Source organism: Ambystoma mexicanum, chromosome 5p, assembly GCF_040938575.1.
Source record: "Ambystoma mexicanum isolate Mex_15411 chromosome 5p, UKY_AmexF1_1, whole genome shotgun sequence".
Taxonomy (NCBI): Eukaryota; Metazoa; Chordata; class Amphibia; order Caudata; family Ambystomatidae; genus Ambystoma; species Ambystoma mexicanum.
The window spans coordinates 856,198,776-856,217,027 of NC_090930.1; the positions used below are offsets into that span (position 1 = coordinate 856,198,776).

An 18,252-nucleotide genomic window follows, 5' to 3' on the forward strand; every position below is an offset into this window, starting at 1 on the left:
TCTGCCGGGCTTGCGTCTTGGCACGGCAAACATTGCTGCACATGTCCTTCCACGCGGTCCTCAAGGTCTGGAAACCACACCTTCGGCCTCAGCCTCGCCTTCGTCTTCGCGGAGCCCTGAGGTCCTGTGTGCACCGGTTCGAGAACTCTAGGAACCAGTGCGCAGGGAATTACAATCTGTCTCCCTCGTAGGAGTAGGCCTTCTTCTGAGATGGATAGCTCGTCTCTCACCTTCCACAGCGCCTGCAAATCCCTCTGTGCTCTTTCCTCTCTTCTCGCGGCGTTGTTCAGGACTTTTTTTCCACTCCCCACTCCGGATGGCTGATTGAACTACCTTGAAGATTTAATCTTTGTTTGATGCTCTAGCGACGACCTCCCTCGACAGCGCCACCAGCATGGCCACTTCCACGTTGTTATATATGATCTCCTGGCACGCTACAATCTCCCCTTGGCCTGGCTCCCGCTTGCTATTTGGGTGGCGGGACAGGTAACCTGCGGGGTTGTTGGTTCCGGGCCTATAGATTAGTTTCAACCCATATTCTATGAGGGACAGCATCCAGCGTTCAATGCGTGGTGGAGGTTTCGATGATACGCCGGCCATGATTGGGATCAGCGGTTTGTGATCTGTGACCACGACCACCGGCTTCCCCAGGATGTAAAGGCAAAAATGCTGGCAGCCCCATAAGATCGCCAACGCCTCTCTCTCTATTTGGGAATATCTCCTTTCTGTCTCTGGCAGCGCCTTGCGCGCATATGCTATTGGGCGCATGCTTCCTTGTGCATCCGCCTGCGTCAGTACCGCTGCCAGCCCCACGGGACTGGCATCCACTACGATTTCGGACTCAACGGTGGGATCAAAATATGCCACAGTGTCCTGATCAGATAACGCCTTCTGGATGTCCTGAAACGCCTCCTGTTCTCTTCTGTCCCACGTCCACAGCACATCATTCTTTGTTAGAGCACGGAGTGGTTCCGAGAGTGACGCCAGTCCTTTTATGAAGTGGCCGCAGTAGTTCACCATTCCGAGGAAGCTGCGTACTTCTGCCGGTGATTCAGGGGCAGCAGCTTCACGAATGTCTCTAACTTTTTCCGGGTTGGGTGAGATTCCCCCAGCATGAAAGATGAACCCGAAAAACTCCATACGATCCTTGAAGAATTCGCACTTACTGCGGTGCAGCATCAGTCCTAGCTCCTTCAGTCTCTGCAGTGTCAGTTTCAACCGCTTCATGTACTTCATCTCCGACGACTCATACACCAGAAAGTCATCGCTCATGTTGAGCACCCCACGTAGGCCCACCAGCGCACCCCTTATCGTGTTTTGAAACACTTTGGCGGCACAGGACACGCCGAAGCTGAGTCGCTTGAATTGGTAAAGCCCTTTGTAAGTGGTAAAAGTCGTTGTATATCGTGAATCCGGGTGTAGCTCAAGGTGATGGTACCCGGACCGTAGGTCTAGTTTCAAAAAGACTTTGGCTCCCTGCAACTCACTTACGATGTCATCCAGAGTTGGGGTGATGTGGCGCTCTCTCTATATCACCGCGTTGGGCAGCCGCATTTCCACACAGATGCAGACAGCACCTGGTTGTTTTGGTTTGGGTGCCACAACGCTTGGCGATACCCATGGCGTGGGTTCTTCAACTTTCTCTATGATGTCCATCTCAATTGGGGTCTGCAGCTCCTTTTCTACTTGCGGTCTGAGGTGAAAGGGTATCCTCGGGTGTTTGAGTGTGGTGGGTCTTATGCTCTCGATGTGTAGACAAACCGGTGCCGCCTTGAGTTTGCCCACCCCTTGAAAACTGCTCTCAAACCTTCTCAGGAGCTGCTCAATGTCCGCCTGGTATACTGCCAGCGTAAAGTGTACGATGTTGAGGGCCTCAGATGCTGCGCAGCTCAGGAGAGAGTGGGGGCTGACGTCTGTCACAAAAACCCGAGCCTTGATTACATGTGGGCTGTGTGCGACTGGTGCGACAAACACTCCTTGAAGCAGAGGCGTGTGGCCTCCAAATGTGTAGATCTTCGCTTTTGACTGGGCAAGCTGCGGTGGGCCCGGGATGGCCATGTAGTGCTCCGTGGCCAGAACACACACCGATGCCCCTGTGTCTGAGGACTGGTGTGGGGGTGCCCTTAATGTCCACTACACAGGTGGGTTGCCTCCTTTTCTTGGCTCCCGTGGCAATATTGGATATGAAAACTTCTTAGTCATCTTCTTCCTCGTCGGCAGTATTTAGTCTGTGTCCTGCTCAATTGTGGCTACGCTCCTCGGCCTCCTGAAGTTGCTCGCCCTCGCGTGATTCAACCAAACAACTAGTCTGCATATTTAGTTTTGTTTTTCTTTCAATCCGCATCGACTACTTCCTCCTCCTCCTCCTCGTTTCAGTACTTGAGGCTTTATGGAAGTTAAAGTCCATAGAGATCATGGAATTTTTAAATTGATCTTGTTTAGAAGTCCTACTTAGAAAAACATCAGAAACAGGAAATGTGTTATGTAAATTTGAGGTATGAATGGAACTCTGTCTAGAGTGACTTAAAGGAAGGGTTTTCTGGGTTCTACAGTAAGGATTTGTGAGGTGACAACTAATCCTCAAGTACTTGGATATTTTAAGATCTTTAGTGGTGGGGGAGTAAACTGTGGGCCTCATTACAAGTTTGGAGGCAGCCATGCCGCTATTTGCGGCATGGCTGCCTCCAAACTCTGGTCGGGGTTCCCTGAATGGGGACTTACCGGGTCATTCCAACCTTGGAGGACCCGGTATTTCCCCATTCAGGGAAGCCATCCCCATTCCCATTTGAGCCCCCATAGGGCTGAATAGGGAGGGAGCCCGTTATTAGCGCCCTGGTCCTTTATCAGCTCCCGCTAAAGGACCTCAGAATGCGGCGATAAGGGGTTAACGGCACCAGCATCCTTACCTGCGCCATTAACCCCTTACCGCCGCACTTGGAATGAGGCCCTGTGTCTCTTCTAATGGAGCCACCCCTGCGGCCCCGCCGGCAATCTCCTCCCATATGATTCTACCCCATATTACCATCCTCGGGGACAAGATCAGGTAACGGCTGCTGTCTCCTGGCCACATGGGAGCAGGTCACAGCTGGGGAATCCTTGATGGCTCCACAGGATTCATCACTGTGAGATGCGTGATTTGTTTAGTTACATTGATGTTGCATAGGGTCATTTACACAAACTCATGTCGCAAGTAATGGTTTTACCATTGTTCCTTCATTGGACCTTCTACTGTCGTATGTCGGTCAACGGGGGCACATTTTTCTATTAAATTGCAACTTTGCTTGTCCTTGGTAGACCAGTACATTAAACTCTCAGCCAGGTGCAAAATCGGAGTATAATTTTTTCGTTTGTATTTTGTTCTGGAAAACGTTGACATACATTGTTCCCTGGGTTCCTTTCTGAATGTCATTGGATGGCTACTTTTAACAGAACACCTGAGCAAACTAACATAAAAATGGGAGGAATCCAGTATGAACCGCTATATAAAACCGCGTATGAAACCCTGTAATAATAAGTATTCTTTTCTTTATACTTATCATGCACTATGAGCAAAATAATACAATGTTCATTACATATATTATCTTTATAACATGTGTCAAGGGGAGTATTGTGAACCATTTTAATAGTACTTAATGTTTTCCACTCTCATTACATGTTCACCTTTCCTTTCACTTAAGATTATCCTACCAGTCGTCCTATCATTGCCATGTTTCAGGTATGAAGCACTTAAGCCAATAAGATGAGACCTATTAACAAAGCCCTTCAGAAAGGCTTGCTGACACCCTCCACCCCTCTCTACAGGCATTCTTCTCTGCCTTGACCCAACTCATTAAGGCAACTTATCACAATGTATGGGTTTCAGTCTGCTTGTCGTAGTTTCATTGGCACAAGTATACCAATGCCCATACTGAGATTGTATTTTAGGATTACTGTTGTAGCTAGACTGTGGGCTACCCGCACATTTCTCAGTGTTCGGCACTGTTGGCTCTCTTCTTTTTCCCTCACAAGAGCTCTTTGTGATCTAAAGGGCATTAATTTCCTGCAGCGCTTCAGGCATTGCCATTAAATAGTGGTATTTTCTTGGTAGATTCCTAGTTGAGGCCATCTTGGGAGAGGTAAAGCACGGAACACAGTTTCCATTTTGCATCAGCGTCCTGGTAAAGCAAGTGATGCCCTTGCCGTCCAGCACCATTGAGCTAAACAAACTATCCTTCTACAAACCAGAGGCTTTTCATCTCCGCTCTGATCCCTGGTGCATGTTCCCCAAAATGCACACTAGAGTTTATAGCCATGACCCTGGGACACCCCTGCCATTGTCAAATATTGACTGCCTTGGTGCTATGGAGGGCATGGATTGAGTGCCAGAATTGAGATCTGAATCATCTGAGGGTAAGCAGGGGCCTGACGGGAATAATGGTGAGGTATTCATTCCGGAGGATCAGATGACTGATATCTCTGGTGAAACTGACCGGAACTTTGTCAAGATGCTTGCAAGGAATATTGCTGGCTTATATAACAAAGCAAGTGATGGCTCCTGATGCAACATAATCTCTAAATTCCACAGTGTTATGCTACAGGAAATGTGGTTTACTGAGCCCATACATCTTCAATGATTTTCTTTATATTATAAGAATGCCATAAAATCCAGCAAGAAGGGGAAATCGGGAGGCATGGCTACCTATATTGCAAATGCGCTGGGGTGGCGTATCAAACAAATGCAATTTCTGAATCGAAATTGAATCAAGGGATCCAGACAACTGGGTTTCATCAATTTCTATATCAAAAATGGTGCTGGGTCAGTAAATGTGCTCTCTACTTTACAGAGAATTATTCAGCCTGACTAAAGTGGTAATCCATCAGACATGACCATCTTAATCTATGGGGATTTTAACTTGAGAATTGGTCAGGTGAAGATCTCCACTATGAGAGGTAGAAGAGGCTTTTATTCTCTGTGCTGTGTCCCAGTCCTCTAGATTCAAGTACCTTGAACATGGCCTTATTGCTGTGGGATAATATGATCAAATCGGGCAATAGAGCCGTAAATGAGAGGTTCAAGTCGCCAACCACTTGTAACTTTACCTTGAATAAGGGGGGGGAGGGGTTTAAAAGTATAACTGATTAAATGTTGATTCCCATGTTCAGTTGGAAAAATATGAAAGGTTTTGACCTTTTCTCCTGCTGCGGTAGTGGCTACTATTCATTGTTCCTGACTTGGCAATGGGAAACTGGCAAATATCCTCCCTCTGCTTCCATGTTTCCTGTTCAACTGGTAAAAATGTTCTAAGCGGTGTGCGTTGGAGGCTGGACCAAATAGATTATTTCGGGGGAAGTAGTGAAATCAAAATGGAAGAGACTAAAAATGAAACTGGTTATAGGATGCCTTTTTAAGATTTGTGAATATTTGTAATGGATACATCAGTGTCGCATTTGCTGACGTCCTATAACGGAAGGGGCTGGGGTGGGCACTAATGGCAGAGAACTATGGGGCATGGGGAATCTTACAGGGCTTCAGACAGATGTGAAAATCTTGAGGGTGTTTCATGACCTAGTCCCCAGGATTCCTTGGTCAGGTGGCCAAGGAAGGGCCGTTGCTTTTGGATCCTGACCTGACCATGGGGGTGAACAAGCGAGTGAGGATCACCTCAATGGGGGGTCCTCTGGGAATGGGGGATGGAACACCTAAGGGCGAGACATGTGTCCCTGACAGATTCTTGCCCCAAATTCCATCTGCTTTTGCGGGCTACTGCAATTCCCATTTCTACCCTCCTTGCTATGCAAGCCCACCTACTGAGCTGAGGGAAAGGAGGACAGACTGTGAAGATTACCACCAGTACTGGTCAATGGTCCTGTCCCACTAATGGGGTCGGGCAGAGTCAGGCACTCGGTCCCTGTCATGCGCACCTGAAACATGTTTATGGCTATTCTGAATATGGAAGGTGGAGCACAGGAAGAGAAGGCGGGTGAGACCGGGGAAAAGCAAGTTGAATGGTGAAGCAGAGGAACAGCTGATCGGCAACTTGTCAACCAGGCCACGGAAAGCGGGACGCCAAGACGCAACATGCTGCCGGCTGAGTCAGTGAATAGTGTGGCTAGGGAGCTGTTTCCAAGGAGCCCGAGAGGGTTCAAGGGGGTGCTGAGTGGCATGCTCGACTCTTCCCTTCAAAGGCCAGAGAAGTGCTTGTTGCAACTAAGAAGCTGCAAGGTTGCCTGGGAGCGTCTGACGGGCAGGTGGGCAAGACCGTGACCTCAATGAAGCTGACAGCGAAGAGCGCACCAAGGCAATCGCAGCCAGTGAGTTCTGAGAAGGGGAGAACCTGGTATTTGATATGTGCGAATGTGAGAAGTTAGTGGTACAGGCGAGGATACGCATTGGAGTGAAGACTTTGGAATTCAAAAGCTTGATTGTGTTAACCGGTGAGGGAGCAAAAGAGAAAAAAGTCATGCAGCGATGCCGTGAGGGAAGGAACGCTCTGGGAAATGATTCGGCAAGATGAAATAAGAGCAAGATTTGTAGCAAGGACATTTCAGGAAAAGGCACAATGGAAAGCTGTGCAGTGATCCTGAGAGGCCAAAAGTGAAAAGCGACGTGTTTATGTGAGATCAAGTGGCTGCGGGCCCGCCTTAAGTGAACTTTAATTTAATACAAACATTCCACTAGAAGACCCTTTTGTCGGTGGTCATGCACAGGGGTGAGAATACTTTGTGGTTGCCAAGGTCTCTGGCAAGGCGATATTTACAGAACCCTGCTGCCGCAGTGGTCACACATGGGTGTGAAAATACTATGCGGTTGCAAATGTCTCCGACAGTTGAACATTGTGAAGTATAAAGGTTGGGGAAGGGAAGTCTCCCCACGCTCTACGAGGTATAGCTATTTTTTGGAACTTTGTGCAAGTGAAGCATAAATGTTGTGGACGGGAGTTCTCCACCACCCCCAAGATCTGAGGTGGAGCTGTTTTGAACATTGTGAACGTGAAGTACAAAGATTGGGGAAGGGTGTTCTTACTAAGCTCAACAAGGTGGAGTAGTGCAGCTAGAAGAATGTTTCAGCTATCTGCAAATGTTCAGGCAAGGGCAGCCTGAGCAAGTGATTGAAAAGTAACTTTGTAATGAACTGTGTTCGAAAGGTGCAGAGCTCGACAAGGCAAGCCCGGGAGAATACCTTAAAGAAGAACAGTGAAATGTATTGAACGAACATTGACATGGACAAGGGAAGCCTATGGGACTTAAGAGAAATCTTTGAACTGTCTATACTAACCTCCTTCAAGAACTTTGCAAGAGCCACCAGTCAACTGAGCCTGAGGGAAGGGAGTGGTGACCCACTTCCATTGCCATTCTGACATTTTTGTTTATATACTTTATTTTTAAAGTGTGAGGGCAAGTATAGGTTTCGGACACAGACTTTGGTTTGACCGACTGACGTGGGCAATTTTGTTTATTTTGATGATCGGGACTACTCCCATCATAGAGTTGGGGCAAGCTAGGAAGTCTCCAACCCCAGTGAAGTTGTTTTCAAAATGTGTGCCTTTTGTGTCTGTGTCTTCACTTGAGATACCATACCTGTATCACACACCGGAAAATTCCTTCCTTTCCCATCTCTTGACGGTGTCTAGCACAAATGGATCTTACATGACACATGTTGACAAAACATGGCTTTTATTGTGAATCTGAGGCTCACATCTGTCCTGGGACTTCCAGTCGTGCACGAATGATGACGGTTTGACAACATTCCTGCTGAAGCATATTTTAAAATGTTGGCAACTATCAAATAATCGAGTGCCTGGCACATAATAAATCCACTCTTAAATCTGTGGGCTTTAGGACTCTTATTTTAACAATTCCCCCAAGCACCACAAAGGTTTCCATTCCAGCATTAAAATGTTTGCCCATGGCTGTGAGGGGTCAGAAATGCGAGGCAAATAACTTGGTAAAGCTTTCACAAGTAGTGATTTTATTAAAGTGTATGATCAACACCTCACTTTCCCTAACCTAAAGTGGGTTTCCCTGCCTATGAAACTAAGACTAAAGGAAAACACTCTAATAAAAGGAATCTGTCCCTCACATTTGTATACATCAAACACCTAAAGATATGATATGGCAATTCAAGTTTCATAGAAATAACAGTTGTTCTCAACACAAACTAAATAATGATGTATCCCTTGTAACCTGTGTCGAATCATCTTCCCCACGTTCAAAGCAGGATCTGCAACCAAAGTTCAAATTAAGAAAAGTTCCTTTTTTTGACCAAGTTCTGTTCATAAAGTTCTCCTGGTTACAAAAATCTTTCACTTGGCTTTTAACAAAGGTTCAACCAAAAAGTCTATCTTCCAACTAATATGCAATGTTTCAAAATTGCTTCTCCTTCTTGGAAAACAAACAATTCTTCTTGATTCACGATAAGGTTCTTGTCGGGATGGTTTTTAACACAATTCATCAAACGCAATAGTGGCTTTGCCACTTCCTTTGCTTCACAACCACAATATAGTACTTCATTGTCTTCTTCCTGGGTCACTAACCTGACAGGACTACTACGAACGATCTCTTTCCTGGTATAGTCACCTGCCAGGATAGAAGCTCGTAACACTTGTAGTGAGTCTTAATTCACACTTTCAGAGAAGTCTTTGACTTTCAACAACAGTCAGATTCACAACTACTTCTGTAAGGACACAATACACATTGATGCCGTTTTTCCCCGTTTGCATTGCCACATGCAATGCAGGTTCTTTTACCCCTTCTCCTTGATACCTCTTACCAGGAGGGCTTCTTACCTGCCACTCCTGATCTCTCAATTTGACATCACACAACTGCTTACAATGTATCTTTATAACATTTGTCTTTATTTGGCTTAGGCAATGCTTGTTGGATATAGCCTAATTATTGCATCCTCCCCCTTCTGACAATACTGGTTACAATCTGTCTGCTGTATCATTCTCTTTTTACTTAGCCAACATTGGTTTAAAAGCTTTCTTGAAGGTTTGCCCCCTCTTTACTTTGGCAATGGTGATTATTGTTACTCTTCAGTATGGCCCTCTTTCCTTTAGCCATACAGTGCTTTTATACAGAGTCAATATGCCCCCTTTTTGGCTTGGCAATAATAATTGTAACCTTTCTTTTCAGACCCTTCTTTAAAGTGATTGTAATGCCGATGAGACTTTCTTGCATTAGTACGATATTCAAAATGACTCTGCGGTCAGCGTTCGACTACGGAGCATCCCAGGGTTACCTATGACAGACCAACTCACCAGTCATGTCTCAACTCAAACCACTGCCTTTGCTTCTTCTGATGCTCTTCAAACATGTGCCGCTTGGGAAAGGAGCCTGCTTTGCTCCTGCCGCCCAGTGCTAGCCAGCCCTGGGACCAGGCACACAATAGGGAGATCTCCTCTCTCCCAAGGGACAGCCTGTCACAACATTGCTTCCCCCTGCTCGAACTCTGCACTTCAGCTTAAAAACCCTCTAGGGACCGGCATCTGCTTCAACAACAGCAGTGGCTCTGGTGTCTGTTTCCCTACTTCAGCGGCTCACAATGCCTAGTTAAGCTCAACCTTCTGGTTCTCGTGGCCTGCACCTGAGCAGGCCTTAAATACCCAAAACTCCCTCTCCAGTGTGGGTCATTAGGATCACTTAACTGCATATTGCAGTTCCGTGCCTCTGAGCCCCTCTTCCTCGTCCCAATGTTCCTAATGGTCTGATTCTTTTATATCACAAGTCTCGCTTTTACAGTAGGCCATTAAAACTGTAGGGTCTCTATGGAAGTTATTTAGAGGATTCTCCCAATTCTCCTGACCTGATTCCCCTCACATGTGATGCTCTCGCAGAACACCCCCCTCCCCCAGGGTCAGGATTAGGCAGCCTCTGCCTTTTCCTGGCCACATGAGAAAGGCCAGAGCCAGGCTTCTTGGGATGATCGCCTCCGATTCATCACATGGCACACTGGGCCAGTAATGGAAAGACCAGGTTTCACGGGTCTGTGGTACAATTTTTTCTCCCGCCCCTCCCCCCCCCCTCTCCTCTCTCTCTCCACCCCTTAGCTTAGGTGGGATGGCCCCCTACCTCGGTTTTGTCGTGAACCCATACACACAGATGTTAACTAACCCGTGCCAGGTTTAATGCTGTGCATGTTAAGGCAGTAACCAGCAGATGGGCTGCTATGTCTTCTACTAGCGCTGTGTATTTTTTGGTGCTTTTGAAACACTGGCCACTAAGTGATCGTTTGCCCCTATGCAATGACTTGCGTAAATATTTTCTTCATGATTTTCTGAAGGGTCCTGGCTATAGGCAATGGCGTCCTCCTTTTTTGTCATCGGTTGAAAATGTCACCAGTGCTCTCAATGCAAGCACTGGCAAGATGTGCGTGCTTACTACATCTTGTCTGGAAAAGACGAGCTATGCGTGATGGAGTATCCTTATGACACTGATTATGTGATTACTAGGAAGTGTTTTATGATATCTTGTGCTTTTGTTCTTAAGGATGTGATTTTATGCCCAGGTATCCTTCTTTTTTTTTTTTGTTTTTTTTTGTTTAATGCCTATACGTATGTTTTTATGGATGCAATTTATATCCGAAATAAACAAATGTCCTCATCAACCAACTATTCGTGTTTCTAAAGACTGGTATACTTTTTCTGTTCAATTTGTATTTCCAATATGTCCGAATCCATTAATGAAATTGTTCAACATTAAGCTTAATAGTGTGTATGTATATATGTATATGTGTGTGTGTGTATAATATATATCCTAAACCTCTTTCTCGCTCCCATTCCCCACCCCTCCTTAGGAAAGAACAACTGGAAGCGCCTGGAGAGGAACTTTGGGCTTTCCAATGCTGCACTCCTTGGAAAAGCTACAAAGATCACTAAAAGGTAAGGTACAGTGTGCAGCTAGTGGTTACATAGTTGTGTTTTTCTTATCCACCCTTACAACTCCCCTTGCAAAGTCCATCTTTAGCTAGTGGAATGGGTGTGGAGAACAGCTAACTGGTTACGTACTCACCTCTGACAAAGGTCAAGCCTGCACGTGGCAAGTTTGAATCGCAGCAGATACCACTCTGCACTTCATCCCTCTAAAGTAGAGATATTGAGTACTATTAAATACCAACTGCTATCACAGCGCTTGGAAGCGGGCGGAATCTGGTATGAAGCACTTTTAAAACCCTGATTATCGTTATTCAGACAAATGCAAATCTAATCCAATGTCAAAATGGAAACTGGTGTGATGTTGCTGCCTCCTTATATTTGACATCACTGCCTTTATAAATGGGATGGTTTTTCGGGGTTCGAGAACTAAAACCCTACAATTTGTAATCATTCGTTAACTGACCAAAATAAAAGTAGACCTATCAATCAAATTGACCAATCTACTAGTCTTCGGGTCAGGTGGCGGAATATGACCGTAGATCGTGAGTTCATTCTAGTACATCTAGAAATATGGGTTGGGATATGTGTGAAGGCCCTTTGAAGCCACCGGATCTGGATAGGCACCACCTCCTCATGCTAGCCTCGCCTGCAAGCTTTCCCATGATCCTCTTGATCACCACTGCTAATTCAATATCCTCATACAGACCCGAGCACAGGTTGGCATACAATACCAATTGCAATTCCAAGTGTGATTGATGAGCACCCTGAGCAGCAACAAAATATTAGTCTGCCTGGGGCACAGTCTTTACTTTATAGTAGACGGCTACGTGGGCCTGAAGGGCCCTGAAAAGATCTTGATCAGCATACCCACCATTCTGTGAATTATTGCCACATGCACAAAGTAGACCTCAATCGAAAGTAACCAACGCTATTTTTACTGGGGAATTGCTCGCAGTGAAAAACTGTAGCGATTCCCACAGTATCTGAAATGCAAAAGCAAAATATTTGCAGTATGTTGTGCAGATGATGATGCCAACATCTAGGTAGAGTAGGTTAAAGTACTCTGATGAGGAGCTTGACCTACTATTAAGGACATATATTGCAGTACTAACAGTTCAGTTTGATTCCCCCTCTGCCCCACATTCCATCATCCACTGAATATAATTGAAACTCTAACGATATGAATACTTGGATCGAAGAATATATCAATTCATCGCCTGTACTAAGGCTCAATTGCTGAAAAATACTATTTAGGTTTTCTGAAGTCTACATGAATGCCACCAATTCCTAATGGATTTTGTGGCAAATGTTCTATGCATGCCTATGCTCTCAGCAAAAAAGTTGCCATTCAGTTACTGAAGGCAATAACCCATAAAATCGAGGTTTCCGTTAACTGCAGATACACGTATGTAGTGTAAGCTTTGGTAAGCATATGCAGCGCACTAGATTTTGGCTTTCTGAAACGGGCATTAAGACTGCATTGTTGAACGCACAAGCAGGATTAAGAACTAGGATATTCATTGTCCCATCAAACAACATTGGTTGTATGAACATTGTGCAGATAATAGCAACTTTATCGGATTCGTCACCATTGACCGATTTCTTTCTCTTTTTTTTTTATTTTTTTTAGGATTTACCGAGTTATATTGTAGAGTTTTTGGGTTTCAACCCACATTTATTACATATTCAATTGCATGTTCTATTTCGACCGACCCAATTCTAATTTTCTTTGACTTCAGGGTGTTGAGAATATACCATTGTAGACAATTCTGTCCTTGTGTCTCTATTTTCTCTGGGGCAGGTCCATTTGTACATTGCAACAAGCCGGTTAGGTGGCCATAGATACTAACGTTTTTGGAATGTGAGTTGTTTAAGGTTGGCTTGGTAAGGACACTTCCAGAAGTTTTGATCATTTCCTGTTAACACTAAGTGGTTTTGTACCACAGTATAATGCAAGCCCCCTGCTGAGTTAGTTCTACAGAGACTAAATATACCAAGACTTAAAGCGATAATTCTTTCAAAATACAGTTTTGATGTTGTGCCATACAAGCCTTAAACTAAGATCGGATACAAATCACCATATGCATACTTTACTTTTTATAGCTCTCACACTGGTAATTTCACAACTTTGTACATTTTGAAAGGTTTCTGACTTTGCAGATTACTCCATTTCGGGGGTTCCTTGATGTTATATTTACTAATATAAAGTTTCTCTTCAATGTTTGCCTTTAGGGGACATGTGGCCTCCCACATACACCCTCTGATTCATCTCCCTACAGTTTGAGGTTTCCACTGAGTAATGTGTGCACTGGTTAATGAAATGTAATTAGAATACTAATCCTAGTCTTCCTTTTGTAAACTGCTTGAGTAATAATGATGGTTTTTCTTTTACAGTCCGATCCTTGTCCACAATGGTAAATCGATTGGAATTGCTTTCCAAGCAAAAGGGGTAAGTTTATTTTATTGTTTGTATTTGTACATCAAAGCTTGGTAAAGCTCAACCACGCTTGTGAATTTTGAGTGTGAGGGGCCGATAATTATGTGAGGCAGAGACAATCTGCATTGTAAAGTTTTTCAAGCATCTATCAGAAGTGTTTTGGAACCCATACAGTCTCTTGGAAGTTAAATATGCGATTTAGAAGGCCAAACTCTGGCTGCATAAAGTTAGAGTATAAACATTATTCTACGCTTTGCCAAGAATAGTTCATGAACTGCGGACACCACACAAATGCCACCCCAGAACATCCTTCAATACAGGTTTTTTACAGTGCAGTAGCACTACACTTTCAGGGACAAAATCACCTCTGTAAAAGAATACATTCAAGTGATTTGAAAAGCATAGCCTACCTTCTGAATCTTCTCAAGTAAAGTTTACAGCAAGACCGGTTTAATCTTGGACTGTTTGCTTGAATGTTTTGCACAAGCACATGGAGTACTGGTTGACTAGGAGAAAAGCCAGCCTTTTATACGCTATTGTATGTTCTTGCACAACACATTTTTGATTGCCTGCCCCAGAAGCTTCCTGTCCAGAGTCCTAGGAAATTAGTTTTATTGACAATATTGTGCCTCTTTTGAAGAATCATGCTGGCAAATGTTAAACTGCTTCAGGGACCCCTAGATCTCAGCTTGCTGATCGTTTCGTATGGATTGTGTCCTCCGGCTTAGTCCTCATCTTGATATATTCGTAAGTCTGCTTGCAGCTACAGAACATTTTTTGCATTGTATATGGCTTCGAGTCGTGGCACTCTATGGCCTCCATCCTGTCCTCGGCCGTGACATTGATGCTGGTATAAGTAGCTTGCAGCGATTTTTCTCACTGCGTATTTCTAAAAAGAAAAATTGAAGTTCATTGAAAATGTCTACACCGAAGACCGATTTCAGACGGTGCTCGGATTGTGCTGATAAAATTAGGGACCCACATCGGATCTGCCTTTTGGTGTCTGGACCACAGAGTTGACTGCAGTTCCTGACAGTGAAGGCCTTGAGGGAGGGGACGGGGAAGCTCATGGCAGGTAGGACCCTTTCTAAATCTCAGTCAAAAGAGGTACTCTGATGACTCCAAGGAGGTTTTCCCCGATGGAAAAGCACTTCAAACATTGAAAGAAACCGTGCCATTGGTCGCAGTCTTTGCAGCGCTCATCGCCTGTCAAATGTGTTAACTTCCCAGGCAAGTCAGCATCTGCCGCTGACTGGAGAAATGAAGTCTCCAAATGCTTGAGGTTTTTCAAAAGGCAGCTCTGAGCGCCCGTTTGAAAGAGTCCAAGAAAGCTTCAGAGCCCACTGCATCTGGAAAGACTGGCAGGGTATCTTCTGAGATCACTACTCGTGTGCCAAAGAGCCCGGGCAGTAAGTGTCCTTGGCATTCGTCGAAGGCGTCTTTGTCTCGACACAAGTTTAAATAAAAGCCTTCCTCCTAGACTCCTACTGTTAAGGAGTCGGTACCTGGTCCATCGAAGCCAGTGCCTCCATCAAAGCCTTTTAAGTCTTCAACAGTACGACACCCTCAGCGCCTTAAACGATTTGGAGACCTACTGTTGAAGGATTAAAAGGCTTTGCTGAAGGCAAATTTCCTCACGACCATGGGGTCGGTTTTTGAGGAGGAGGAGGAAGATGATCTGCAACTTTCGGTTTTGAAAATTATTCTCCTAATGTACCTGAAGAATTCATTTCAGAGGAGTCCAGAATGCAAAATCTGGTGGACACTCTAAAAGAGGATGGTGGCTTTGCAGCAGTAGGGCCCTCAAGTCCATAAATCCAACTTGTGCCCTGGCCAAGTATACTCAAACTTTGTTGGACATGATAGCTGTGGCCATATACAATATCCGTGAGGGGGAGAACAAAGAGGGTTTTCTTAACCTGGTGCAAGACGGCTATTGGCAAGTACTGTTGCCAGAAGATTTTCTTGGCTAAGGAAATCGGGGTTTGCAGCTGACTTCCATTCAATACTATTGGACATGCCATTTGATGGCTCCCAGCTTTTCGGTTCAAAGGCCAATGAGAGCCTAGAACATTTACAGACATCCAAGGTGGCAGCTAAGTTGCTGGCAGCAGCAAATGCCAGCCTCCTCAATCTCTCGGGTCTTCCCATGGCTTGAGGGGTTTGCACTTTTGTTTCTGCTCCTCAAGTGCTAGAGGAAGAGGCCAGTTTGAACGAAGGGGCCAAACAAGAACTCCCTGTGGTTCAAGTGGACATGGGGGGGGGGGGGGGCAAAGGGGGAGAAACATGTCTCTGAGCATCTGCTTCTTTGCCATCGGCTTCAGCAGAAACCCCAAAACCCTGAGTCCCTGATTCACAGAACTGTAGTCGGGCAGCATGCTGACTCCGCATTTGGAGTGTTGGCTGGGCATAACCCACAATGCTTGGGCACTGCAGACAGTGACCCAGGGCTAATGTCTCCCCCCAGATTGCCCTCCAGAAGGCCAATGCTTGAAAGATCCAGATCCGCTCCTACTACAGCAGGTCTTTATCCTATTGTAGAAAGGTGCGATAGTCTGTACCTGCAAGAGCGAGGAATCCGGGTTGGTACTGTAGAGGAGGTCCCAGATAAAGCCTGCACTCCCATCACCCATTTCAAAGTACCAGGAACGTTCACACCAAAATATGTGACGTATGATGAGCAAATAAACCAGCAGAGAGCCGCAGTAGGGCTCTGTCCAGTGCCTAGCAGAAGAAAAATACATGTTGAAGTACTGATACCCAGAAAACCATGGACAGTAAGGTATTAAGTGAGAAAACCCTACCAACAGATCAGACTAAATGAGGATAGCCTAAACACTGTCCTGGAGGAAACCCAAAAGGCCTTAATAGAAGACGAATGATGACATCATGATGGCCCGAACGGACTTGCAAGTAGAAGATATGACAACCTAAGGATGACGCAAGAGACGAAATGCCATGAATAAGGATATCGTGAACCTAGAAGGAGAGACGATGTTGAAATATAAAGAAGCTTAAAATATAAAGCAGGATGAAGCCATTCAACCAGCTGATGCCTGTGCATATGCTTAAAAGTGCAAGAAAGCTAAGAAAACATTGCGGCTTGCTATGCTTAGTAGAAGATAAACCATGGCAAGCGCCACCTATACATATCTACCTCAACTAAGCACAGTATATAAGTGTGAGTCCACTTTACACAAAAGCAGAATCAACTCCTGTTACTAGAGGCCAAACAGGACAGGATTCATATTTCAGCTAAAACGAGAAGAGATGGCTGAATCGAAACTCAGCAGAGGCAACATGAGCCAGGAAGAGCCAAGGTCAGACCAATAGAAGGAGCGAACAGTAGCTTCGCGGAATTGAAACTTAAGAATAGCCTATCTCAGGAGGAACGAGATAAGGAGGCGTAGGCAGGTGGCAAGCCGAATAAGAACTAAATGCACAAATTGAGGGAAACTCTGCAGATTCACGGTGTGAGTAACATATAACCATCCGGGCGAGAAGGAGCATGGGTTCACACCTATGCTTGGCAGCCGCCCAGACAGAGTTATCATAACTTTTCCTGACAAGAAGACCGTTTTGAGGCCGACCACAGCCAACTTATTGACACATAGCCACTAAGGTAATGATGGATTGAAGGAAGGCCGGGTGATTCGTGGGGCACCCTGCACCTGGCTGACCATTCTGCATGCTGCGAAGTAAAGTGGAGATTTATGCCTGGGGTTGAAGCCAACCCAATCACAATAGACCAAATAATCTAGGGTCCTAACAGATAATAGAACCAATAGGACATCGTACTCTTAATGACGTATACAATAGTAATGTTAGAGGGAAGGGCTTAGACGCCCACCTGATGGTGTTTATCCAATCCTCTAACTCGTTACCATATACAGATATAGTACCTATAGTAAAGTTACCTTTTCCTAACCAATAGAATTGCATGTTAACTTTGAGTGTTACACGTCAATGATGACGAGGTTTGAGTATAAATGTTACTGTTTGTATGAAGTTCGAGGGAGTTGAAGCGAGACGGGCTATTGCATCACTGTTGATTTCCATGTTTCCCCGTTTTTTGTACTTGTCATTAAACGGACTCCCCTTTGCCAAAACATTGAGTTGTCCTTATTGAATGGTGTTGGAGTAGTAAACCTGCACCCCCATCCATCTCAAAGGTGCAGCTATCTTGAAAGTACTGTGGAGCAAACCCTGACTATATGGGCCGGCCGGGGGTCTCCCCAGTACCGTACTCTCTCTATTTTCTCATGCCCAAGAAAGATGGAGGACTGCGACCCATCTTGGACTTGAGACGCTTGAACCATTTCCTCAGGAAGGACAAGTTGCAGATGGTAACTCTTCTGCAGATTCTTCAGGCCTTCAGCTCAAGGATTAGTTGGGGTCATTGGACTTTCAGGATGCTTACTTTCATATGCCAATTCATCATTAACGCCAAAAGTACCTGAGGTTCGCGGTTGGCGGTTCTCATTATCGGTTTCGTGTCCTGCTATTTGGGCTCACCTCTGCCTGAGTGTATTCACCAAGCTCATGGTGGTGGTGGCAGACAGCCTAAGGAGGGAGGGTGGGGGAGGATTAAAATTACCCCAAACTGGAAGATTAGCTGATCAGAGCTTGGTCTCCCGTACAGGATTTAGATCATCTCAGTCATACTTGCCGATTCCTCCACAAGCTGGGCTTCTCCCTAAATTTCAAGAAGTCCCACTTGACCACATCAAAGAAGCTTCAGTTGATTGGAGCGGTCCTGGATTCGACCTCAGGAAAAGCCACGCCCCCTAAGTTGAGAGTTCAACATCTCTCGCAGATGGTCCAATGGTTTCAGAGTGCCCAATCTCTTCTGGCCTTTGACATTCTAAGGTTGCTTAGCATCATAGTGTACGGGAGGGGGAGTGACCCCTGACCGGCCCATAGTCAGAGCTCGCCCTCGAGTACTTTAAGACAAGATGGCTG

General features: G+C 45.3%; 1 protein-coding gene across 1 annotated transcript in view; it reads left to right on the plus strand.

Annotated features, from left to right (window-relative positions):
- LOC138481718 (mediator of RNA polymerase II transcription subunit 1-like) overlaps positions 1–18,252 on the plus strand; it is a 1,164,040-nt gene that overhangs the window by 92,572 nt on the left and 1,053,216 nt on the right. Inside the window, exons 3-4 of the mRNA XM_069613834.1 lie at positions 10,775–10,859; positions 13,248–13,302. Coding sequence (XP_069469935.1) covers positions 10,775–10,859; positions 13,248–13,302 — 140 coding nt within the window. The remainder of the gene's footprint in view (positions 1–10,774; positions 10,860–13,247; positions 13,303–18,252) is intronic.